The sequence below is a fragment of the Octopus sinensis genome, linkage group LG1, assembly GCF_006345805.1.
Source record: "Octopus sinensis linkage group LG1, ASM634580v1, whole genome shotgun sequence".
NCBI lineage: Eukaryota > Metazoa > Mollusca > Cephalopoda > Octopoda > Octopodidae > Octopus > Octopus sinensis.
The window spans coordinates 164,059,023-164,086,687 of record NC_042997.1 but is presented as its reverse complement, the minus strand read 5'-3'; the positions used below and the strand labels follow the sequence as shown (position 1 = coordinate 164,086,687).

General features: G+C 34.6%; 1 protein-coding gene across 4 annotated transcripts in view; it reads left to right on the top strand.

Annotated features, from left to right (window-relative positions):
- LOC115215581 (inversin) overlaps window positions 1–27,665 on the top strand; it is a 408,281-nt gene that overhangs the window by 97,863 nt on the left and 282,753 nt on the right. For all 4 annotated transcript variants that reach the window (XM_029784790.2, XM_029784800.2, XM_036506245.1 and 1 more), the window contains one exon: window positions 2,670–2,787. In XM_029784790.2, coding sequence (XP_029640650.1) covers window positions 2,670–2,787 — 118 coding nt within the window. The remainder of the gene's footprint in view (window positions 1–2,669; window positions 2,788–27,665) is intronic.

Sequence of the window (27,665 nt, the reverse complement as noted above, 5' to 3'; positions counted from 1 at the left end):
AATAATGATAATAATCCTTTCTACTATAGGCACATGGCCTAAAATTTTGGGGGTGGAAGCTAGTCGATTACATCAACTCCAGTGAGTAAGTGGTACTTATTTCAATGACCCAGAAAGGATGAAAGGCAATAATACTAATAATTCTTTAATACTAATAATTCTGAGGCTAAGTAGGAGACACTTGCTCAATGTGTCATGCAGTGGGATTGGGCTCGGAATCATGTGCTTATGAGATGAACTTCTTTAATCACAAGGCCTATGTTTGTACTTGTGTGTATTATCTTTTTATCTTTAATCTTTTATTTGTTTCAGCCATTAGACTGCTGCCATGCTGGGGCACCACCATGAAGGATTTTAGCCAAATAAATCAACCCCAGTACTTTTTCAAGTCTGGTACTTATTCTGTTGGTCTTTTGCTGAACCACTAAGTTACAGGGTTGTAAACACACTAGCTCCAGTTGTCAAGCGGTGGTGGGGGATAATCACACACACACACTCAACAGGCTTCTTTCAGTTTCCATCTACCAAATCCAGGCACAAGTCTTTGGTTAGCCTAAGGCTATAGTAGGAGACACTACTCCAAAGTGCCATATATTGGGACTGGATCTTGAACCCAGAGCCATTTGGCTGGGAAGCAAACTTCTTACCACATAGCCACACCTGCATCTATTAAAATAGGGAAAATATATATAAGTGAACAAATAGAAAAAAAAGCATATAATAATTAAAAAAGATATAATAATTAAAAAGCATATAATAATAAGAGAAAATAAAATAAATCCATCATTTCAAACCTATAAATTAAATTCAATATATGTTATTAGAATATTCCAAGTATTGTTTTGAGAAAGAATATAATATAATTGTTGTGTGTGTGTGTGTGTGTGTGTGCGCGCATGCGCGCGCATGCATGCATGCGTGCATGTGTGTGTGTGCATGCACATGTGTGCTAATAAGCATGCAGACATAAGCATGCACACATGCTTGCACATGTACACATTGAGGCACAGTTATGGATATGTGGTTAAGAAGCTTGCTTTGCAATCACTTGGTTCCAGGTTCAGTTCCACTGCGTGGCATCTTAGGCAAATACCTTCAACTATAGCCCTAGGTGGACCAAGGTCATGAGAGTAGATTTGGTTGATAGTAACTGAAAGAAGCCCTCCATTTTTATGTGTGTGTGTAAGAGAGAGTTGGTATCTCCTTGTCCTGACATCACATAATAATTGTAAATGAGTATCACCATCAAATAGTGGTGTCCTTTGTCTCCAGTATTCTGTGAAAAACATGTCTCTGGTCATGGGGAAATATTACCTTATTTAGGAAACAGGTGAGGATTGATGACACAAAGAGTATCCAACTGTAGAAAATCTGACTCAACAAATTCTGTCTGACCCATGTAAACTTGAAAAATGCAGACATTAAAATGATGATGATGATGACGATGATAGTAATTAATAACTCTAACAACAGAGTTACAATAAGGATGTATTACAAGTAGCATATAGTCTAGTACAAACCTGTTGTATGATTAGGTTGATGGGTTGCAAGCAATCCAGCAGGACAAAAGTAATACCTGTCAAAGGGACAGACGAATCCAAAAGTAGTCTCAATGACTCTCTAGAAATAGAACCATGATTTAGAAATTCTGGGTTGGATTGTGGCATGCTGTAGACCACTGAGAGTGAGGTGCCCCTTAGCTTTTATTAAAGCATGTCTCTAGAAGAAGACAATACTGTATCCACAGACACACTGGTGGTTGTAACTGAGCAGATAGTCTGAGCTTAGTAACCTCGGAAGGTAGTCAGACAAGGGAAAAGACAACTCCAAGCATAAACCCTTACTGTTTACAAATGCCTAAGGCCACCAACTCTTCTCTATCATGAAGAAATACTGAAGGCACAATGAATGGATTGTGTCTAGGACACCTCCAACCCTCTGCTGTGAAGATTGAAATATTCATGCAATTAAAAAATATAATATAAAGTCTTTTATTTCCAAGCTAAAAACTGAATTTAATATTTGTTAGTGTATTCAAACTATTGTTTAGGAAAGAACATAGCATAAACATTATTAATCTCAACAACAGAGTTATAATTAAAATGTAAATATATTCAATAAAAAATTAGTTATACAGTTTCTCTTGTGTTAACCTATTTCCATCTTTTTACTGTTTCCATGTTGTTATGTTTATAAATCCACATTTGGAGAAGGCCATAACTTTCCGGAATTCTAAAGTTTATGCAAAATACATGAATGAGGATGAATAGTGTTACTTATTCATCAGTGAATTATGTAGTGAAAAAAAAAATGTATATTAGTTTTAAGGTTGTATCCTAAAGTAATTTATTGATTCAATGAATGTAAAACAGTAAACAAGGAAGTGAGGTGGGGATACTGTTTTGTTATTGTACTTGGACTGAAGCTTGAGGCGAATAAAATAGTAAGTAATTGAAATTGAAGCTACTCATCTGGTTATTGTAGAACAGCACCTATATTGTCAGATTTACTTGACAGCCATAGAACGTAATCAGCTATAATCTTTAAAGTATGAAGTAAAGAATTGATACTCAAATATAGTAAAACAGGATAGACACATAGAGCTATTTATAATGTTTATTGAAGTTTCTTAATGAAATTATATTCAATATTGATTTTACTTCTTTCAGCAACCAATGGAAAGAAATTTGGTACCTGGCCAGAATACTATGCTAGTGTGTTCCCCCAATGCTCTTCACACAGCTGCCATAACTGGAGACTATGCAGAACTGGCAAGACTCTTACACTGTACGTTGCTTACTTGGTTTAACATTTTTTCTTTTTCTATTTTTTTTTTTCATTTTTACTTTTCTCTTTTATGTATGAAGGTCTATTTCTGAAATGTGTATTAAGTAAAATACAAAAAGAGTTCAAGTACATTTGATATGGACACTGTGTTTGGTGTTAACGTATAGCATCAGGTCTAAATCAAGTGTAAAGCAATCTCTCTTTTTCTCTCTCTCCCTTTGTGTGTGTGCGCACACACACACACACACACACACACACACACACTCATATATATATATGCATACATATATATTTATATATATATATGCATACATATATATTTATAGATATATATATATATATATGTATATATATATTTATAGATATATATATATATATGTATATATATGTATGTCACATTCTTATGTGACACTGGCATCAGCCATGATCAAGTGAAATTGTAGTTGTGGATGATGCCACTGTTGCATAACTGGCACATAAAAAACACCATTTGAACATTGGGCCTCACAGATGCAGTGACAAATAATAGACACCTTTGGCAATATAGTGTGATTGAGAAGACCTGTCAAGCCAAGTAAGATTGTAGTTATGGCTGATGCTGGTGCTGCATAACTGGCACCTGTGCTGGCGGCACGTAAAAAGCACCCATTACACTCTTGGAGTGGTTGTTGTTAGGAAGGGCATCCAGCCATTGATACCATGCCAAATCAGATTGGAATCTAGTGCAGCTCCCCAGCATACCAGTTTTCAGTGAAACTGTCCAACCCATGCCAGCATGGAAAACAGACGTTAAATGATGATGATGATTGATATATATATATATATATAGGCACATGTGTGGGTGTGGTAAAAAGTTTGCTTCCCAATCGCATGGTTCCAGTTTCTGTTCCACTGTGTAGTACCTTGTGCAAGTATCAACTAGTAGAGTCTCAGACCAAAAAGAAGCCTTTTGAGTGGATTGGTAGGCAGAAACTGAAAGAAGCCCATCGTATATATTTATTTATTCTTTTACTCTTCTACTTGTTTCAGTCATTTGACTGCGGGCATGTTGGAGCACCACCTTTAGTCGAGCAAACCGATCCCTGGACTTACTCTTTGTAAGCTTTGTACTTATTCTATCGGTCTCTTTTGCCAAACCAGCATCAGTTGTCAAGTAATGCTGGGGGAACAAACACAGACACACAAGCACACACACACACACACACACATGATGGGCTTCTTTCAGTCTCCGTCTACCAAATCCACTCACAAGGCTTTGGTCGACTCGAGGCTATAGTAGAAGACACTTGCCAAAAGTGCCATGCAGTGAGACTGAACCCGGAACCATGTGGTTCGTAAGCAAGCTACTTTATTTCATAAATATTTGCCATGAAGGCATTACAAAGAGGGGACGAACAAGAACAGACAAACATAAAAGGGTGAAGTAGCTGTAGCGAGGACGTGGTAAGCAAGCTACTTACCACACAGCCACTCCTGCACCTATATGTAAATATTTATGTGTGAGTGTGTGTGTGTATGTGTGTGTGTGTGTGTGTGTGTTTGTTGCCCACCATTACTTGACAACTGGTGCTGGTGTGTTTACATCTCTATAACTTAGCAGTTCAGCAAAAGAGACTAATAGAATAAGTACCAGGCTTGAAAAAATAAATTATTACTGGGATTGATTTGTTTGACTAAAGTTCTTCAAGGCAGTGCCCCAGTTTAGCCACAATTTAATGACTGAAACAAAAGATAAAGGATAATGATAAAAGATATAGTTGAATGGTTTTGTGTATGTGTGTGAGCATGAATGTTTACAAAATTATGCTGAGTTACAGGTGTAAATATTGACTTTCTTGCTTCTGTTTGAGTTGCAATCTGTGAAGTTTGTTGACAATTTCTATCATCGTCTTTGTCCACTATCTATGTGTTGCAATAAAAATTCCTTATTTGAAAAACAGGTAAGTGTTAGCAACAGGATGCAGGAGTGCATCTGGCCATAAAAATCCTGCCTCAAAACCTTACATCAAAGCCATGCTTGCATGGAGAAAGGATCTTAAATAAAAAGAGCAAATGAACAGACAGACAGCATGCATGTAGGTGTGTGTGTGTGTGTGTGTGTGTGTGTGTGTGTGTGTGTGAGAGAGAGAGAGAGAGAGAGAGAGAGAGAGAGAGAGAGAGAGAGAGAGTGGCTAGGAGTATAATCTGCGAGCTGGCAGAAACGTTAGCACGCTGGGCGAAATGCGTAGCTGTATTTCGTCTGCCGTTAAGTTCTGAGTTCAAATTCTGCCGAGGTCGACTTTGCCTTTCATCCTTTCGGGATCGATAAATTAAGAACCAGTTATGCACTAGGGTCGATATAATCAACTTAATCCGCCTGTCTGTCCTTGTTTGTCTTCTCTGTGTTTAGTCCCTTGTGGGTAGTAAAGGAGTAGGTATAATGTGTCAGTTAAAGAACTGAACTGATGATTCCATGGTCTAAGTTCAGATTTTGCCAAGCATTGTATAACCCTGTTTGCTACAATTAGAGGTAAAAACAACAACTCTGATTCAAAACCTTCCTGGCCATACTCACATGATTAAATGAATAGAAATACCCCAATTACTGTTCAAATACTGCAGTTGTCAAGTTTATGTTGTTGGTAGTTTGCCATCAAAACTCAAATACTGCATATAAGAATTGATTTACTGTAGTGTACAGTATGTCTGAGAAATGATAAATAACACTGTACAAATTTCACTCCTGTTTTATTGCTTTTCTTTCAGCTGCTGTTGAATGTATTGCTCTGATTCATTGTTTTAGACATGATCTTTGTCAAATTGTTTTCTATTATATCTATGTACTACTGAGTGTGTGGTTTAAAAAAATTTTTTTTTGCAATTTGGTGTTGTTCGAAGCCAGGTTAACTGGAGGTTTACTTATTTCTAAAGCCTCAGTTTACTGCCATACACAAGCTCTAAACAAGTGAGTACTACTATTACGAGTGGTGACAGTGCTAAGAAGAAGAAGCATGTTATGGAGTTGGAAGAAAGATTAGACATAATTAACAAGCATAAAAGTGGTGCTATAGCGGCTAAAATAGGTGAAGACCATACAATCAGTGAATCAATAGTGTGACATATTATTCAGAAAGTAAAGCTTCATCATTAAATTTCTGAACAGCAAGAAACTGCAATCATGGAAATGGAATGACTTTTGTCAATTTGGATCAAAGATTGTAATTAAAAATGCATTCCTTTTAGTCAAATGGCTATCAAGAAGTCTGTTAGTCTGTTTGCAGCTGTCAAAATAATAATTAAATAGATAAAACAAAGAAGGAAAGGAAATTGGAAGAGAAACTGATGAAACATTTTCTGAAAGTGCAGAATGGTGTAACAGGTTAAGAAAATGATCTGAATCTATAATGTTAGGGTTGTTGGGGAAAATGCAAGTGTGGATGATAGCCTCGTGGCCAGATCTCCTGCTTGAATTGAAAAATAATGATTGAAGATGGTGGTTATGTTGCTGAGCAAATTATAAATGTTGAAAAAAATAGGATTCTTTTTGAAATAAGTATCATAGATACTCAAATACAAGTTGATTTTGTGTAAAAGTTGACCCCTAGTTTGACGATAGAAATATGAAATTTTCCATGATTCTCCTGTCAGAGTCAACCCTATCCTATACAGGTAACAGATCAACATTTACTGCTCAAGTGCAGCAATTTATGTGAAGTAAATGAGTTTTTTTCTTTATTATTACACATCTTGATACATAATTTACATAAATATTAGGTAATGAACTTCTCAAGTTCATTATCTAAAAAGCACTACACTGGCTGTTGCACAATTAATCAGATACAAAGTACATTATAGCATGATTTGTTATATAAACTAAACCATATGCATTCACCAGTATAATTCATTGTAACTGCTGTATTTCTGAATGCATGGTACTTACCAGAATACATTGATTCATCAGTCTACAATTCATAGATGTAAACACATCTGTGAAGCAGCATAGCCAATGCTGTCAGATAAGCAATGAAAGGCACTACCTATCAATGTAATAATATCACAATTAACTGTATTACTGTTTGCTATTTCTACAAGTGATAGAAATAGTGAACTTTATAAAAGTTGGATTAGAATCTCACTTGGTAGAACAGCTGATGTTAGTTTCCGTGTAGATCATGTGGAATACAGTTGCATAGCTTGGGATGTATAGCTTTTTTTTTTGTGAGAAAATTCCTCCCAGAAGAAAATAACAGATGTAGAGCAGTATTCAAATAAGAAATTATTGAAATTGCAGAGAAGATATATAACAGAGCATCAAAAAAAAAAAAGACTTCTATGTTTTTGATAAACTCACAAGTGACTGGAGAAAGATATTTAACTTCAGATAATGTAATAAAATAGTGTTCTAATAGAGGTCACCCCTAAAAGCAGCCACTATTAAAAAAGGAAGTTATCATGTAGGTACTTAAAAAGTGTTAAGCTACAATTTGTGTAGCTCATGGAGCCATCCAAATATATGTGCAAATGGAATCAAATCTGGATAGAATTTTGAATTTAGAGGAAAGTGCTGGCTCACGAGTCAGTATGATTATGCACTTCAGTAGAGAACAAATATTGCGCAAAAGCTGCCTTCTGATCTGAATGATAAGATACTAGCATTTCACTTATTTGTAATCAGAAATTGGCCGAAAGTAGACTACAAGCTGTCTTGTATTGGAAAATGGATGAAGCACTTCTTAATCTTGACATGTCAGAGAAATAAACTGTGAACTAAGCAGCATAGAGAGAGAGAGGGAGAAAGAGTGAGAGAAGATGGTACTGGCAAAAGCTACCACTCATGAGGAAAGCATGTTTGTTTCAGATTTTTTCTTGTTTAGCAGAGAGTACTATAAATTAAAAGCATTGATTGATTTTAAAAGAAAATCTATGCCAAAGAGGAGTTTCCACAAGGAATTGTACATGTGCAGCCATGTGGTTGGATAAATAAAGATAGATGTAGAAAATGGCTAAAAGAAGTTTTGGTATTTGCAGCCTGTTAAACAACAGAAGGGAAAGTGTTTGCTCTTCTGGGACCAGTTTTGGTCATGGCTAGTGAAGCCATTGTTGATAATGTCTGGTCAAAAAGCAATGACATAGCAGTAATTCCTGGAAGACCTGTGTTTTGCAACCATTAAATGTTTATATCATAAAGCTATTTAAGGACATGATGAGGATAAAATCAAGTAACTGGATGCATGAAGAAAGATCACATGAAAGATGAAGAAAATAAAAGCTGACATTATCATCAAATCATTCATAAGGTGACAAGCTGGCTGAATTGTTAACACACTGGGCAAAATACTTAGCAGCACTTCACCCATTTTATGTTCTGAGTTCAAATTCTGTTGAAGCCATCTTTGTCTTTCATCCTTTTGGGGGTCAATAAAATAACTACCAGTCAAGCATTGAAGTCAGTATAATTAACTAGCCTCCTACCTCCAAATTTCAGGCCTTGTTCCTATAGTAAAGAGGATAATTATCAAATCATTCAAGAATTGTGGAATTTAATCCCTTGGTTGGAACAGAAGACAAATATCTAAGGTCATGATGAAGAAGCAGCAGATGACATACAACCTATAATAAGAGACAACAATGATAATGAAGATCTGTATGATATCATTATTCATCCTTTTAATTATAAAGGTTTATTCAGAACTGAAGATAAAGAATAATGTGATTGTGCAGGATTTTAATGATATTTGGTGTTTGAAATCCTCAAGGTTTACCGTTTAGTTGTATTTTAAAGGCATATTAAATTTTTATCGTTTAGTTTTGAATGCATAATAAAACCTGTGAATTCATTTTCATTCACCACATATCATTTTTATTTTAATATTTATAGCCTTAATTTGTTTTAATTACCTCACCAGAAATATAAATTCAGCATTGATACACACTGCTGTGAGGAATATAATGAGGTATTATATCAAATATGATGGATACAAGTAAAGCAGCATTAGAATTACAGGACAATATTTATTTAGCAGGATATTTATTCCTATGCATATACTGGATAATTATTGGTATTATTACTCTAAATATTGCTATTATTAGTTTGTGTGAAGGCACATGACTTAGTGGTGAGGGTGTTAGACTCATGGTTGTAAAGATTGTGGTTTCAATTCCTAGACTGAGTGATGTGTTGTGTTCTTTGGCAAAAACACTTCATTTCATGTTACCCCAGTCCACTCAACTGGTAAAAATGAGTAATCCTGTGATGGACCAACGTCCCATCCAGTGCGAGGATATATATATATATGTATATATATATATTTATATACACACACCAGAGAAACCAGCCCTATGATCCTAACAGAGTAATGTGGACAAACCATTATTGTAATTCAAAATGGTGGATTGGTAGAATCATTAGAATCATTGGGCAAAATTCCTTACAGTATTTGATCTACCTTTTTATTTTCCAAGTTGAAGACATTTTATGGTAATTTTGTTGGTTTTTGTTTGACTTCTGTGCCTGTAAGTAATAAGAATGCTTGTGCTGTGCCTTTCTAACCGTTGGAAGGTTCACATGCATGGATATGTTTATTCTTTCATTAATTTGATATCATTCATCCGACCCTCTTTACCATGTATACTATCATAAGTGCTATTTACCACTGTTATCAATTATTATTATTATTGAGTGAGAGAGCAATGCATGCCATCAAAGTGACACTGGGGTAAAATATACGAAGCCCAGTATACCCATCATGACCACCCGTCTGATAAGGGTACACCAGGCACATGCATCACAACCATATGTGCGCGACATGATGATCTCATATCAAGATAAACAGCACATGACCTTGTAGGTGGGGCTCAGTTAGAATTTTCTTTTGGTCGAGTAACCCATCCTGCTCAAAAGGTCCCTGAATAAGGGTTGTTTAAGGATATTGAATGAAACACCCATGTTTCCAGAGGTGTATCATTCAAACCCCAAAGAATCCCTCTCAACACATGGCTATGATGCTCCCCCACTACTTCTGCTCGTGATCAGAGATGCACATATTGTCAGCCACTAAGGGACATGCTCAACTGGTTAAGGTCAAACAACTGACAAGCAAATCTGTGGTATTGAGCAGAATATTTGCTGTAGCCCATCTTTTATACCAAGACAAAACAATGTACATGATAACACTTCCAATCATATTATTATTAAGTAAGGCAGTGAGCTGGCAGAATCATTAGCACACCAGACAACATGTTTAGTGGCATTTCGTCCGTCCTTATGTTCTGAGTTCAAATTCCACCAAGGTCAACTTTGCCTTTCATCCTTTTGGGGTTAATAAAATAAGCACCAGTGAAACACTGGGTTGATGTAATTGACTAGTCCTCTCCCACAAAATTTCAGGCCTTGAGCCTTTAGTAAGAAGGATTATCATTATTAAGGCAGCAAATTGGCGGAATTGTTGGTACACTGAACAAAATGCTTAACAGCGTTTCATCCATCTTTAAACTTTGAGTTTGAATACTGCTGAGGTCAACTTTGCCTTTCATCCTTTCAGAATTGATAAAATAAGTACTAGTTGAGCAGTGGGGTCAATATAATCAACTTAGCCTCTTCCCTGAAATTGCTGGCCTTGTGCCAAAATTTGAAACCATTATTATTACTGTTGTTGTTGTTATATAAAGGCAGTGAGCTAGCAGAATCATTAGCATGTTGGACAAAATGCTTAATGGCATTTCTTTAAGCTATTTACATTCTGAGTTCAGATTCTGTTAAGGTTAACTTTGGGATATCTGGTGCTTCCACATTGAAGTCAAAGGCATCCTGGACTAATGGATCTAACTATAGTTTATGATTTTTGTTTATAACTTCAACAAACAATTTGTTGCTACATGCTGATATCTATCGAAACACCAGGTGTCCCAAAGCGTATTGAATGTATTATGAATACACATATGTCTGAAAAGAGAAGTAGTATTCTCCAATGATAAAGCACAACAGTAATTAGCATATATTCATATTCAAATCCACTGAATATGTACATTGTCATTTTGACTCTCATTGTTTACCATGCACATGAGGATTATATATATACATATATATTGATTTCACAAGGCCAACAATTTCAGGAGGTGGGGTAACATGTTGAACTATTATTAATCTCTACACATTTTTTCTCTCTTTGCTTTTTTTTCATTCTCTCTTCATTTTTTTCATTCTCTCTCTGTTTTTTTTTCATTCTCTCTTTGTTTTTTTTTTTCTCTTAATCCATTCTGTCAAAGAACAAAGCTCAAAACATCAAAGACTTTTCCATTCTTTCCAAGCGTTAAACTAATACACCTGCTTGTTGTTCCTTCACCTGTCTTTGCCTTTTGTTTTCTATAAATTTGAACTATAAATCAATTACATTGTCCTTGATGCTTAACTATTACTTATTTTATTGACCCCTACTGAATGAAAGGTACAGTTGACCTTGGCAGAATTTGAGCTCAGAACTTAAAGATGGATGAAATACCACCAAGTGTTTTGCTTGGTGTGCTAACAATTCAACCAGCTTGCCACCTTATATATTAATGTTTGTTTTTATATCAAGTTATATATAAAAACAATTTAAACTGAAGGCTTGCTCAAATAAAACACAATCTGGCAAAAGTGAGCAAGTTGAAACTTCAGAGTCACTGTCAAACTTTTCCTTGTATAAGTTTAACCCAATAATTCATAGTGTCCAGAAAAATAAATGCAGGAAAAATTATTATCACTTATTTCGTACATATGTATAGTTGGTTTGTTTGTACACAGTGCTTGCTCATTCATAGAGCACTAGTTTAAAGGCAGACTATACCAAAAATAAGCTCAATAGGTAGTTTACTTAACAAGCAGTAGTAATTTTTTCTGCATCAATTTTTCTAGATGCTATGCATTAATGGGTTAATGTATATATGCTTGCCTGTGTACATATATACATTCTAGACATGTGTCTATGCATGTGTGTGTCTATATTTATATTTATTTATTCATCATCATCATTTCATCTCTACTTTCAATGTTTCCATGTTGGCATGGGTTGAATAGGTCACCACAGTCTAATTTCTTATTAGGTGCTACTATTCTTAAAGTCTAGTGCTCATATGTGTCAATTGGTTTGTTTTCTATAGTTGGATGCTCTTCCAATCACCAACAATGTTACTGGGTTCATTTCTTGTGGCACCAACACTTGAGTGGTTCCCTAACCCTCAGACAAATAGGATTAAAGTCATTTGTCAATCCAGTGTGTTCTTTGCTCATTTGTCAGTCACTTTATAGTGTCTGAGGTGCATTTTTTTTTGTGATCCCCAACACTAGTGAGGCCACCTTATTCACTATTCCCCAGGGAACATAGCATGACAAATTCTGTGGTAACACCAGCACAGGTAGTGGAGTACTTAATATGCAGTAAAATGAAGAGAGTGCTAAGTAACCTGAAGTATGTTAAACAAAGAAAGGAATTAGAAAAGGAAGAATGACAGCAGAAAGGCCAGAAATGAGTTGTTGAGAAGTAAGGATAGGAATGTACATGTAGAGAGTTATCAATAAGTGAAGGCATGAACATTTGCTTAGTAAATAGAGGGGGGGGGGAAGCAATGACATCAGAAGAACCAGAATGGTTGATAGAGTGAATGGAGTAAGTGATGGGGGGAAAGGCATAGTGGAATTAGAGGAAGAGGAGGAAGAGTATGTGGTACCCTTACCTTTGTCCACCTCTGCAATTGCCAATCACTCCTCTTCCAAGGGTATTAAGAGTAGGTGTTGGGCGGTAATAAAAGTGTTCCAGAAGAGAGAGAGAAAGAGAGTATGATGGCTTGTAGTATTGCAAGATGAAACATGTGTGTGTTGGTTTGAGGGAGGCTGAGGATGGATAGAACCACTACTCTTATTATTGCACTTACGTATGAGGAAGCATAATCATATAAGGCTAGCATGGTTAGTTTCAATTGTTTTGCATGCATATTTGGTGGCATTGTACAATGAGGATTGAATGTGCTTTTTTTTTATGGGTGTGATCCAATATTGGAAACAAAATCCAATGAATAGTTTATATGGACCAGAAATTGGAAAGAGAATTAATTATTGGACAATTAATAATTTATAACCATTTTTTACCCTTCTTTTGTTGTACACAAATTTCAGGCATTGAATTCCAAATGCTTCGCTTCTGAGAAGTGAATATGCACTGTGCCTTTTTGTATAACTGTTAGCAACTCTCTGGTTTATATATTTCAGGGGTTTTACCATTTTTCATTATTTTTTTTTAAGTTTACCACATTTTGCTCGTTTATGATGGTAAAGAAAGAGAGTTACACTAGGTAATGGTTCCTAAATCAAAGGAATTTTAGTGATGTAAATGTCTAGCATTGAGGAATTATTCTTATGTATGAAGGCTGGCATTCCTCCATAATCCTTCATGGAAACACTTGCATTTAGAATAATGGTCCTTACTTTATTATCAATTTGATAGGTACAACAAAGAAGTGATACCATGGACTTCCAGCAGATAGACCTATGATCAAAGATATTCCAATATGTAAACATCTTTTTTATTAGTGATATGCACTACTATATATCTGATATATCCTTTTCTTATTTAAGAAGATAAAGTGTGATATGATGGAGATTTGAGTGACCACATAAAAGCTTCACTGTTGACTTATCTATGTTTCTATGGTTAATATCTCCATTATTGACTTGGTTGTTTTTACGTCAGTGTATCAGTTGTTTAGTCCTAGATTAGATAGCTGTCATTGAGCAGGCATGGTCGCAGGCATTCAAGCAGTGATAATCCCATCATTTTCTCAGGAAGTCCACCTTCCTCTGTGTTATGCACTACACCCTTCCATTTACTTTTTCCTTTAAAGATATTAGGATAACATTTGATGGAAATTTGGCAACTGTTTCTATAATTCATTTTGCTGTTAGTATAGTTATTGTGGTGTGTGGTATTGATAGGGATTTATTCTGTAGAAATTCTTTTTCATTTTAAATTGCTATAATCATATATTATCGAAATAAATTTTGATAAAGCAATACATACATCTCTCAGCAACATGTTTCAAGCTGTGTTTATTTTTACTTCTTATTGATTTTTTTTTTCTTTTTCTCTGTTTTGATCATTCTGAAATCAAACTCCTAACATTATAGATAAATTTCTAATACAAAATGGGTTTCTTTTTTTTAAATAAAAACCTATGATTTCAGTTTAGATAATATGTTCAAATTTAAATCAGTAGAATGAATTTCCTGAACAGATAACGGAGAATTACGTTCAGAGAAATAATTTTAGATTCTGCCTTCCATCCATTCTAACTAATTTATATCTGTGAGCTAATGAATAAGCTACTACAGGTTCACTTGATCTACTAAAAATAGCAGCTAAATCTTTCTCTACTCACAAGATTGCCAATGTACAATGTGAATAAAAAGAATAAATAAAAAAAGAATGGGTTGGGATGGTCATAACTGGAATACCTTTCATCAAAGGTATGCTGAATCAGAATTGAGCAAAGACTAAATTTATATTACCAGTATGGAGATGAGATGAGAATGGATTAATGTTTTTTTTTCCTGCAAAGTGTCCTAAGCTTTCCAAGAGAACTTAGGAAAGAATGATTTCAAATTTTGGTGCAAGCAATTTAACTTTTTATCATTCAGATTATTCTGTCAAATGTAATGTTTATTTATCAGATCATCCATAAGTTCTGTCTGATTTTACTTTTTTTAAAAATTGAATGAAATTTAATAGTATTTTAGAATGATTAATGGAATTTTTAATTATTTTTATGCATTTATGTACATTTAAACTAATTAAATATTATTTTACAGAATAAGAATTAAAATTTCTTTGATTAAAACCCTTTCAAACATGGAAGTATCCAAAGAGCATTTGAGGTACATAATGCTTTATGAGTACAAAAAAGGAAACTCTGCAGCCAAAGCGACTTGGAACATACACTCAGTTTATGGGAAAAAATGCTTGAATGAACGAACTTGCAGAAGATGGTTTGCAAAATTCAGAAGTGGAGATTTCAGCGTTGAAGATGAAGATCGAACAGGATGTCCAGCTGAGTTTGATGATAAGCTCCTTGAGGCATTACTTGAAGAAAATCCTGTATTATCAGTTGAAGAATTGGCAATAAAGCTTAGTTCAAACCATACAACTGTTCGTTGTCATCTTCAACAACTTGGAAAATGGGTACCTCATGAATTGTCCAAAAGCTACCACAAATCCCGAGTTGACATCTGCTCTTCTCTCCATTCTTGCAAACTCATTTCACCCTTTTTGGATAGACTTGTGACTGGTGACGAAAAATGGATCTTCTTTCGAAATGTTAAATGTTGTAAACAGTGGCTTGGTAAAAGGGAAAAGGTTCTTCTCTCTCTCTCTGGTGGGATTGCAAAGGAGTAATTCACTTTGAATTGTTAGCACCTAATGTAACAATCAATGCTCAAGTCTACTGTCAGCAATTAGAGCATTTGAACCAAGCTTTGAAGAAAAAATTACTTGCTTTAGTGAATTGAAAAGGAGTGATGTTTCATCAGGACAATGCACGACTCCACACTGCAAAGATGACATCAAAGAAGATTGAAGAGCTTGGTTGGGAAAAAATTCCTCATCCACCTTATTCTCCCGACCTTGCTCCTTCAGACTACCATTTGTTTCATAGTTTACAAAATCATTTGAGGGACATAACTTTTGCAAGCCAGGAGGAGGTCGAAATGACATTTCAGAGTTCTTCGCTTTGAAACCAAAAGAGTTTTACATTGATGGGATTAAAAAGCTTGTAAATAGATGGAAGGAAGTCACAGATAATCAGGGAAAGTACACTGATGATTGAATTTCAATTAAATATAACATTTGATCACTTGTTTTCCTTATTCAAATCCTGACAGAACTTATGGGATGACCTGATATTTATTCACATTGATTTGAATTAATCATGCATTATCTTGTAGCTTTGAGATTTCAATGATGCAATTGTATATTTTTACTCTGACATTGTTAGGTACATGTGATAGGCCAGATCTAGCCAGTTTGAACATAAAACAGGTAGAAAATATGGGGCTGGATATGGCCAGTTTAAAAACTAAAGGATTAAAGGCAGTGAGTAAGTCAATTACATTGACTCCAGTGTTCAACTGGTAATTATTTTATTGATCTCAACAGGACGAAAATTGAAGTCAGCTTTGGTGAAATTTGAACCAAGAATGTAAAGAGCCTAAAGAAATGCTACTTGTCCAACTGACTGACAATTCTACCATCTCATTACCTTAGGAATGTAGTAAAGAATACAAGAGAAAATTTCAGTTCCAGTTTGAATCTGATGTAATAATAAATATTAATTTCCTTTTGAGTAGTTACAAAGGATGTTCTTATCTTTCTCTTGAGCATTATTTATCTAAGTGAAGTAAAATGATTTTATAACCACTGATTGAAATTATGCTGCAGTATTGTGCAACTGATAACTAGCACATGCTCAATGTCATTTACCATGATATAGTAATAAATATTTATCACTAAATTAATCAAAAACCATGAAGAAAGTTAAAACATGGCAAAGAGATTAAGAATCTTAGGATAGAAGGAGTGGAGTTTGAAAAACTAGGATGTGTAGGAACATTGAAGACACTAAAAGTGATTACTTCTGAGATGCCACTATGTGGTTGCTCAACTTGCTAGAAATAGCAGTCAAAAGTCCCTCAAATTTCACCATACTTACTTTAAAAAGGAAGAGATAAAATGAATGATGTAGTTCTATATATATATATATATATATATATATATATATATATATATATATATATATAAAGACCAGATAGTTACAAATGAAATGCCTTTGATCTTAGGTCTGCTCATTTATAGCTGAACTAGGGTTAAACAACAGTAACATCTTCAGAGAGAGGATAGTTATACTGAATGTTTTCACTATAACAGTTGAGACAGTTAAATCAATGTTGGTAGTTATGGTGAAGGAGAATCATAATATTTGGGGAAGTTAGGGAGAAAGACCTTCACCTAAAGTAACTGGAATGCTTTGTTGTGTCAAGTTATAAATCTGTTGAGGTGATTGTGTATTTAACATTGATGCAAACACTAATTTTTCTGTTGAAATTATGCTGTAGGTTATTGTTAAGAGAAGTTGAGCTGTATAGCAATTAGTGTTGGGAAGATTTAAATTTCTGCTAGTAAAAGGATGGTGAGGTTTATAGGTTAGTTATTATAGATAATCAATGAGATGAAAGTTAGTGTGGAGCTACAGATGTTTGTGAAGCAGAAGAAGAATTTTTCCAGCAAATTAAGCTATATTTCTGTTTAAGTTTCATTGTTATGTGGCATTCAAAGTTGAGAAATACAGAATAGTAAGTATGTAATACTGAATTCTTCAACTTGGAATCTTAATGCACTTTATCACTATAGTACTTAGGACTCTCTTGTTTGGATAATAGTCATATACAGCTGAAACCACACATACACACACACACACACACATGCACATGCACACACATACACATAATTGTATAAAGGTCTATGTTATTTAATTTGTTCTTTACATATATATCATCATCATCATCATCGTTTAACGTCCATTTTTCCGCGCTAGCACGGGTTGGACGGTTCAACCGGGGTCTGGGGAGCCAGGGGCTGCTCCAGGCTCCAGTCTGATCTGGCAGTGTTTCTACAGCTGGATGCCCTTCCTAATGCCAACCACTCCGCGAGTGTAGTGGGTGCTTTTTACGTGCCACCTGCACAGGTGCCAGAGGGGTCTGGCATTGGCCACGATTGGTTGGTGCTTTTTATGTGCCACCAGCACAGAAGCCAGTCGAGGCGGTGCTGGCATCGACCACGTTCGGATGGTGCTTTTTATGTGCCACCGGCACAGAAGCCAGTCGAGGCGGTGCTGGCATCGACCCAATATATATTATTCAAAACTGTTTGATTTGAATTCCATGCTACTTCAACTTTCGCAGGTCCCTAACAGAGCCTGTCTTCAGATATCCCACCAACCTGAGGAGGCGGACTCTGTTAGGGGCCTGCAAAACTTGAAGTAGCATGGAATCTGAATCAAACTGTTTTGATTAATACATGTAACTTGCAATAAATGTGTTGAGTGCCCTTTCTTTCATTTGTCCACTCACTCATATATATATGTATATATATATATATATATATATATATATATATATATATACATATATATAATCACTGAGCACATCGTACTTATAGACAGTACCTTTGTTGTGTGAGTCATGGGTGAAGAATGTAGAGATTCTGAGTTCATACCTCACCCAGGGCACTGATATGTTATAAGCATAGGAGTAGCTGTGTGGTAAGAAGCTTGCTTCCCAACCACATGGTTCCGGGTTCAGTCTCACTGCATGGCACTTTGGGCAAGTGTCTTCTATTAAAGCCTCGGGCTGACCAAAGCTTTGTGAGTGGATTTGGTAGACAGAAACTGAAAGAAGCCTGTCATATGTGTGTGTGTGTGTGTATATATATATATATATATATATATATATGCGCGCACGCACACACACACACACACACACACACACACACACACACAAACAAACATTAGGAACAAGCATGGTTGTGTTGTAAGAAGTTTGCTTACTAATCATATGGCTTCGGGTTCAATCCCATAGTGTGGAACCTTGGGCATATGTCTTCTGCTATAGCCCCAGGCCCATCAAGGCCTTGTAAGTGGATTTGGTAGACAGAAACTGAAAGAACCTCGTCATGTATTTGTGCGTGTGTGTGTGTCCCACACCACCACTTCACAACCAGTATTGGTTTGTTTATGTTCCCATAAGTTACCAGTTCAGCAAAAGAGACTGATAGAATAAATAACAGGCTTTAAAAATAAGTCCCCGGGGTTGATTCATTTGACTAAAAATTCTTCAAGGATGTGCCTCAGCATGGCTGCAGTCTAATGACTGACACTAGTAAAAGGTATGCAGGACAGATATTATTGAAGCAGGTTTTCTATGGCTGGATGCCTTTTCTGTTACCAGCCCTCTCTTGTTTCCAAGCAGAGTAATATTTCCCATGATTAGACATGTCCTCACAATATACTGGAAGTAAATGACACTACTTGTATGATAGTAATACTCATTTACTAGTATCACACAATGTCAAGACAAAGAGACACAAACACACACACACACACATACATATATGTATATGATAGGCTTCTTACAGTTTCCATCTACCAAATCCACTCAGAAAGCTTTGGTTGGCCTGTTCTATAGCAGAAGGCAGTTACCTAAGATTCTACACTGGGACTGAACCCAGAACCATGTGGTTGGGAAGCATACTTCTTCTCACACAGCCATGTCAAACAAAGGAATGGAGATAATGGTATTATATATCTTTATTAAACTGTCATGACCATTTAAATAATTTGTGGTGGCCATTTCATCAATTTACACATTGGCATATATATTTTAAAAGAATATGTGAGTCCATACAGTAACCAATGAGGGTACCACTTAGACATCATTTTGGACCAAGTTAGAGTAATAATTTTAAAGTATATTTTGAATTATTTCCAGTAAATATAGTGAGAGATGGTAATATAGAGAATATCAAATAAATCAAATCAGCAAGTTGTCAATCCATTTTGGAGATATGTCAGGAGATGGATAATGAAGATAAGGGATATATCAGTTTCATTTCTTTGATTTAATATAAATCAGCCAGCGTACTGGCTCTGACAGGTCAAGAGGTTGTTAAGTTTATTGCTTATTGTTTACATGCATATGGGTGAAGAAAAAGGAGTCTAGGAGATGAAACAAGAACTTGGATGTGCAGTTTGTATAGAATGCCCTGAATTCTGTTTCCCCTCCTTATACACTCTGTTAGCCAGGATTTTACATGTGTTTACTGAAATTCACCTAGATTTCCTAAATCCCTGTACTCTCCCACTATATAGGTGTTTGTGTGTTCATATACATATATATATAATATATATATATATAAATTAGAAAAAAAAACCCACCTTTTATCAAAATATTATACTTTTATACATTATATATATATATATATTATACTTTGTGAAATTTGATTTAGTATTTCTAAATTGAATTTTTTCCCTGTAAGTTTGGAATAATATTCCCTTATATTATATTATATATATATATATATATATATATATATATGTGTGTTATTTATTATTAGTTATTGTTATTATTATTATTATTATATTATTATTATTATTATTATTATTATTATTATTGTTATTATTATTTAAAGGTCACAATACATGTATTAAAGCATTACTAACAGTTTCGCATGTTGAGAGAACTCAAACATATTCTTCAGGCACAAACTGCATATCGTAACGAACTAAAGAAATTGAATAAAAGAAGAAATGCAAAAAAAAACTGAGAAGGCAACATACAGAAAACATTTTAGTTTTTGTTTTTTATTTTCCATTCTTTACTGTCTGCATTTTTTATATGCTGCCTTCTCAGTTTTTGTTTTTTTTTTGCATTTCTTCTATTATTCAATTTCTTTACTTTGTTATGATATGCGGTTTGCACCTGAAGAATGTTTGAGTTCTCTCAACATATGAAACTATTAGTAATGCTTTAATACCTGTATTGTGACCTTTAAATAATAACATTTATCTCTCACCAGATGGAGTACTTTTTGTGTTGAATTTTCTATCATGGATCAGTACATTATATATATATAGGGCAAAGATGTCACCTTGTTTGACACCATTCTCTACTGAAATGGGTCCCACCACTGACATTGATCTATGCTTCCATCCCATCATGAAATGATGTAGTTATTGATACAAAGTGATCCAGACAACCAAGTTTGCTAAGTATGACCCTTATTCTATTAGTCCCTTGTCAAGCTGCTAAGTTAGGGGGATGTAAACAAACCAACACTAGTTGCCAAGTGAAAGTGAAGAACAAGTACACACACATGTATTTGTATGTGTGTGTGCATGTGAGTATTTATATATTATTTATTGGATGAACGTATGTTCGTCCTTTAATGGAAATTTTTTCCTTAGATTTCTAATGTCTTTTTTTCATACTTTACTTTAAAATTTTTTTGAAAAGTCGTACAGGTATGAAAACTTGTAAAGAAATAATCAGTATATAACTTATTAAACAAAGTTCAACAATGAATTAAATCCAACCTTAACACAAATGAATGGAAAAACCTAATCGAGTTAGAAAATGATATTAACCTGACCATTAAAAAAGCTGATAAAGGAAGGGCGGTAGTAGTGATGGACACAGAGTACTATAAATATTTTATTCTCTCCATGTTGGAAAACAATATTTACTATGAGAAGATAGTACAAAACAACCCACAGAAGACACTTAAAAACTTATCCTCCTTACTTCAAATACATGGAAAGGGCCTCACTAAAAAAGAAATTGACTATTTATCCAATTTTGAATACAGACCAAGTCTATTCTATGAATTACCTAAAATACACAAAAACCCACATATTTGTAAAGCTTGCAGATTCTCCACGCCTATGCGTTGATGTTCCTCCCCCTACTGACCTCAAACTAAGACCCATCATTACTGGCCCTGCTTGTGAAACCTACCGTTTGAGCAATTTCCTCGACATTTTACTCAAACCATTTCTAAAATATGTGAAAAGCTTCAACAGGGATGACTTAGACATGCTTAACCACCTCCCGAAGAAGGAACTCTGTTAGTATCATTCAATGTGAACTTGTACACCAATATCCCACACAGTTATGGTACAGAAGCAATCACCTTCTAGCTAGAAAAATACCCAGAAGAGATCCCAGGACACATCAACCACAGATTCATAATTGCAGCACTGAAATTCATCCTACTGAACAACTATTTCATGTTCAATACAATTTACTATCATATGATGTCAGTTACTATCATATGATGCCAGCATGAGAAAACAGACACAAAAATGAATGAATGTATGTCATTATTCAGTTTTATCTTAAGATTTCTCTCCAATAGAGTAAGAGCCAGTTTCTAACTTAGATCCAAGGCTACTTCATTGGAATTTCAACAACATCAACAGAGTATTTTAATATGTATGTATGTATATGTGCAAATTTGTATGTTTTGTTTTATGTATGTATTCTCATGCATGTAGTTGCATATTTAGACATACTCATATATAATTAAATGATAAACTTCTGGAAAGTTTTACAGATTTTTACAGTTCCAGTGATGGTGTAGATCTGTAGTCTTTGAATCATCTTTCTCTTTCTAGTTTTGAGAAGCCTAATTTCTCAAGATTGGTGTTTGGGCAGTGTGCTACATAACCCAGTGCTCCAGTAATTACAGTTATAAACCTGAACTTGTAATCTGGATAGTTCGGATTGTAATCTGAATAGTTCAGCAGTGGAACTGAACTTGGAACCATGTGGTTGGGAAGGAAGCTTCTTACCACACAGCCACACTTATGCCTTCTTACCACACAACCATGTATGTCATTATTCAGTTTTATCTAAAGATTTATTGCCAATAGACAAAGAGCTGGTTTGTAGCCTCGATCCAAGATTCCTTTTTTGGAATTTCAACATCAACAATAGGATATTTTTGTATGTATGTGTATGTGCAGATTTTTATGTATGTATGCATGCTTGCATGCATTCATGCATGCTTGCATGAATTCTGTGTTGATTACATGCTGAAAATGAAACAATTGCATTAGGGAAGAGCCATTTTTGCTATTTAAAAACACAAAAACTATTATCGCCACTTTCTTTTATTCCTTGATAGTATTGTGAAGCCTCAAAATATTTTATCCTGCTTCTGCAGCCTAGTCGCTGACACAGTTTCTTTGCAGTGGTATTGTGTCAATTACAAGGCCATAGAAATGTGACAAGAATAGAATTCTTTCGGTGACCAAGTCACAAGATTGTGACCAAAAGGAAAATTATGTGAGTGTCTAAGTCACAAAAGTGTGACCTGGTTAGTAAGAGACATTTCAAGGTACACAGTATGAGAAAAAGTTAAAAAATAGATAGATAAATAAAAAATAAACAAAAGTGAAGTTAACAGTTTCTCTGTGTTTGGAAATGGCTAAAATGACACAATTGTATTTTTTTCTAGTAAAAAGGAAACTGAAAATTTAATTGTTGTTGCAGACGTCTTTCTTATTTCTGTAAGTGATCTAACTAGAGCTAATGGACTGAAGAGGGCCTTTCATAATTGTGTATTTGTTTGGAAAGAGTACAAGTTGCAAATTTTACAGGAATTTATGGATTTATATATAAAAGCTAATGCAGAAACATAATCTAATCTGTCATCCAATCTAGTCTAATTTGAGCTTTATATGATAGCTATCTATCAAATTAAAACTGGTATTTCATTGAAGTTACATAACAATTCAAATAGTCATGACATTATGTACTGCATGATACTTTTTGAACTTTTTTCAAAATTTTTATGTGCATTTCTAAAACTCCTTCAGTTTTTCAGTTGAAGCTTTTAATTATTTCTGAAATAATCAATTTACAAACCTGAAAGGTCTTCTAAGCTGGTATTTAATTCTGGTTTCTGTTACATTAAATGGATGTCAAATTTCTACCTGGATAACGTGCCAACTGTCACACATGACAGGTTTGGTTTAAATGCATGCTAATAAACCATTCATTAATTTTACAGGGTTACTACTGCTTTCATCAGGAAATTATACCCTTCTGGGATACCTATGTACAACTAGTTACGATGAGTTATTAAGAGCTAAGTTTCTAGTTTGAGCACCACTAATGACAGATTACAAATTGTCAACCTCTCAAGTGATTATTTATTGCTTCATTAGATCATTAATGTAATAGGATGTGGATAAATAAAAGTATATTGTGCCATAGACCATTGAGCCAGTGTTACATCAGTGAAGAATTTAACTTTATGTTTTGTACTGTGAGAAAATATCTTTTGTATATATCATATATATTAAATTTGTGTTATACAATGCAATGACCATGGCAGAAGCTGAAAACATTAAAGATTGTGGAAATGTTTGTTATTGAAAGCTGATTCGAGTGTGGACTTTCTCAAGAGGTAAGAGTGATTCCCATTTTGTGTCTGCCATTATTATTTCTATGCAGCTTACAGTCTGGCACTGATCTTTTCTATACCTATTTACAGCTTGGTAGCTTGGACTATTGATGTTTAATTTTTTTCACTAGGGACATTATATGACATTGGTGATGTAATACAAATGATTATTTGACAGGGAAGCCAGCACTTTATTGATTCAGTCTGTTACAAACCTTGATTAAAAGTATGAAAGGACTTAATTAGACAATTTAAAATCAATATAGCACTGTTGATATATTATCATAGATAAAAAAGCTCACTCTAGGAAATGATACGCCAAGGACAGCTCGTTGATTTAATATATAGCTTAGCAGAGGATGCCATTTAGAATTTAGATATCTAAGGAAAGAATAATTCATGACCAATCTTATTTTTATTCTCATGAAAACCAATTCCTCTGTTAGAACTTTACAAATCAATACTTTGTTGAAAACACTTGGCAGTTTATAACTGACTTTTAATGTCCCTAGTCATAAGCTTGTGTGTGTGTGTGTGTGTCTGTATATGTTCTTGTGCATGTGTATATTCATACGCATCTTTATATTGATGTAACTCTCCACAGCAGGAAATGTCAAATATGTATTCACATTAACACTACGAACACCTTACATGTCACGGCTAATTCTTTTTATGTGAAGATAGTGTAAGATCAACACGTAGATTTTTATCTTCTCAATGCATGACATTTGTTGTATTGGGAATTAGTAGTATGCATTAATTCATAATTTTTACATAAAGGAATAAATCTATAGAAACTGCTCGTTGATATCAGAACACACAAACACAAAAAGAAAATAAGAACATTCTGAAGGTCTTCTTCATTTGAAAGGATTATCAACCAAAGTTAATAAACACTTTCTGTTCCATCTTATACATATTGATTTCATGAACATATCATTTTGAATGACTTGAAAGTTAATTTGTATGCGTGTACTACGTATGTATTGTACAGCATGTGAATATCTATTGTACGTCATATATTCCATTTGTATAAATACAAATAGATGTGTGTAACATGAATCCAAAACATTACTATGAATCATGAAACAGTTCATTATATAAACTGTCTAGCTAGCTGATACCTGGATATGATACTAATCTAGCATAGCTGGCATGAGGTAGACAGAGCATTTGAGTGGAAAACATTTCTTACAATCAAAATCATTGTTTTAACATCTGGCTTTCTATGCTGGCAACATTTGGGCAAATCTGCAATACAGTATCTCAGATCAATCATGTACCATTTCATCTGTGAAATAATATGATTACAAATCTGATCTATCAGAATTATTGCCAGTCTTGATCTACCTGCATTACAGGTACTTTCCATCATTAACTCACATCGATTCTTTAACCCAGTATATATTATCCATTCCAATTATAGAATTGAAAAGGCCAGTGGAGCATATGTTTGGTCTTAAGTTTAAATTTATTGTATTTTATTTTGTATTTAAATCATTCTATAATTACATCAGTATATGTAGTTATTGGGAGAAGATACCAGGCTTCTGAGAATATTCTTTTCTACTCTAGGCACAAGGCCTGAAATTATTTTGGTGGGAGGGGGCCAGTCAATTAGATCGACCGCAGTATGCAACTGGTACTTAATTTATTGACCCCAAAAGGATGAAAAGCAAAGTTGCCCTCGGCAGAATTTGAACTCAGAGTGTAAAGACAGATGAAATACCAATGAGCATTTCACCCAACATGCTAACTAACATTTCTGCCAGCTCACCACCGGCTTCTGAGAATATTACCTGAGACAAGGGTAGTGGATTGGCAGAACTGTTAGAACTTTAGACTAAATATCTTACAGAACCTAGATTCTGGGTACAAATCCAACTAGGGTTGACTTTGCCAAAGTTGATAAAATAATTGCCAGTAGTATACTGAAATTTAATAAAGCCAGCATCACCCCACCCAAAAATTCGACTAATTATTAAATAAAAAACACATTACTCCCACTTTCAGACTTTTGTGCATATTTGATATGTTCCTATCGTATTTGAATACATTTTTCTTGGCATAAGCAATCTAGTCATATTTATTCCTTTATGTTTACTGTTTTAATTCTTCTGAGATCAAAATAACAAGTACTCATCAGTGCAGGAGTTGAGTTAACTACTTTCCCTTCAATTTACTGTCTTGTACCTATATTAAAAATCACTATCATATGATATAAGGCAGAACAGCATTCAATCTGGAAGTGTTGTGGGGAGATCCAACTCATATCTGCTTTATTCTGTAAGCCCAACTGAAAAGCATGTCATATATTAGGAGACATTTATCTGTGTTCCCATTACATAACCATTTCATCATCAGCAGCAGCAGTAGCATCACCATGCCTGTTTGTTCATGCTTGCATGGGTTGGACATGTTTTCTCTAGCACAGTTGTTGTGTTTGACTCTAATCTCCTTCATGGGGTTCAGTTTCTTAATATCAGTATTCACTACTTTTCATGTCTCTCTTGATTCGTCTTCAGCAGCTCCTTCTACCTGGGTTGCATAGTCCTTGTTTTTCACATATTGCATATCAGTGTAGTCCCCTCTTTTACATGTTTCTTCTGATTTCTCTTATTGTACTTGAGTTTCATTGTTCTATTATCATAGTATCTCTAATCTTAAAGCTAATTGTTTTGAGGATACATTTGTTAAATAGACCTAATTAATTCTTCAAGAGACTTATTAACCTCCTCTTTGGTCTGAAAGAGAAACTGACCTTATGGTCTTCTAGAATAATAACGAAGCACTGTATGTGATCCATTTTCAACTAACTGGCTGGTCTTCTTTATTTCTATGTTTATAGAGTTGTTGATAGTAGGACTTGGTTTTAAAATGTTTTGGTCATTTTTTGGTAAGAGATTAATGTTTGCGTGGCACTATTTACTTTGTATATATTTTGCTTTGTCTGCAAGTACATGGATGTTAGATGATTGTTGTAAATATGCAATATAGTTGTTTATGGTGTTCTGGAAAGATTGATATGATGTCTGAATCTTAGCTGTTTTAGAAATTGAGCTAACAAGGTTCCAAGTTTTTGAAGTTCTTAAATTTTGACAAGAGCTATTCTTATTTCCTAAATACATAAATGTTTCATAATGTTACAGATGTCCTTTTCCAGAAGGAGCAGGCTTTCCTCCTTATATACTTGATTACTCATCTAATTTTACAAATGAAGTGTAAGGTGTATGGTATAAAGTTTGTATGATGGTACTTGGATTTTCTCAGTGGAGTAGATGCCCAGATATTTCCCCATTTTCAGTTGTATATTCTTGGTTCACACATAGTGTACTAAATCAGGCAGGAGTAAATATACAAGCAAAATAAAGATTATTTGTAGAGTTTCTGTTTGTTAGGATACAACTGATAATCTACTCCAGAGTTTGCCAACACAAGCTGTTGTTCAGGCAATGTCTAGATAAATGATGGCTACACATTTTCACAGTATTAGAATCATCAACTGCAATGATCCTGAGAGCTTTCTTTTGAACTGCAGTGAGTTAGTTGAGCATGCTGTTTGAAACATTCATCCAGCAAAGGCAGGTATGCTCCAGAAGACTTCAAATTTGCACTTTGTAAATAGTGGCTCTACTGTCCTAATCCAGCTGGCTAGCAGTTTTGTATAAAGTTCCAAACTTGTTACATACAGTGGAGATATATTTTGCCCAGGCCAGATTGCAGTCTATGGCTACAGCCATAATATCAAGCTCCTTCATCGTTGCTTTATCAATGCTACCAGTGCAAAACCTCCTTAATGCAATGTAAGTTTTAGTGGGCTTTTTCCCTGATAAAACAGTTGCTGAAACTTTC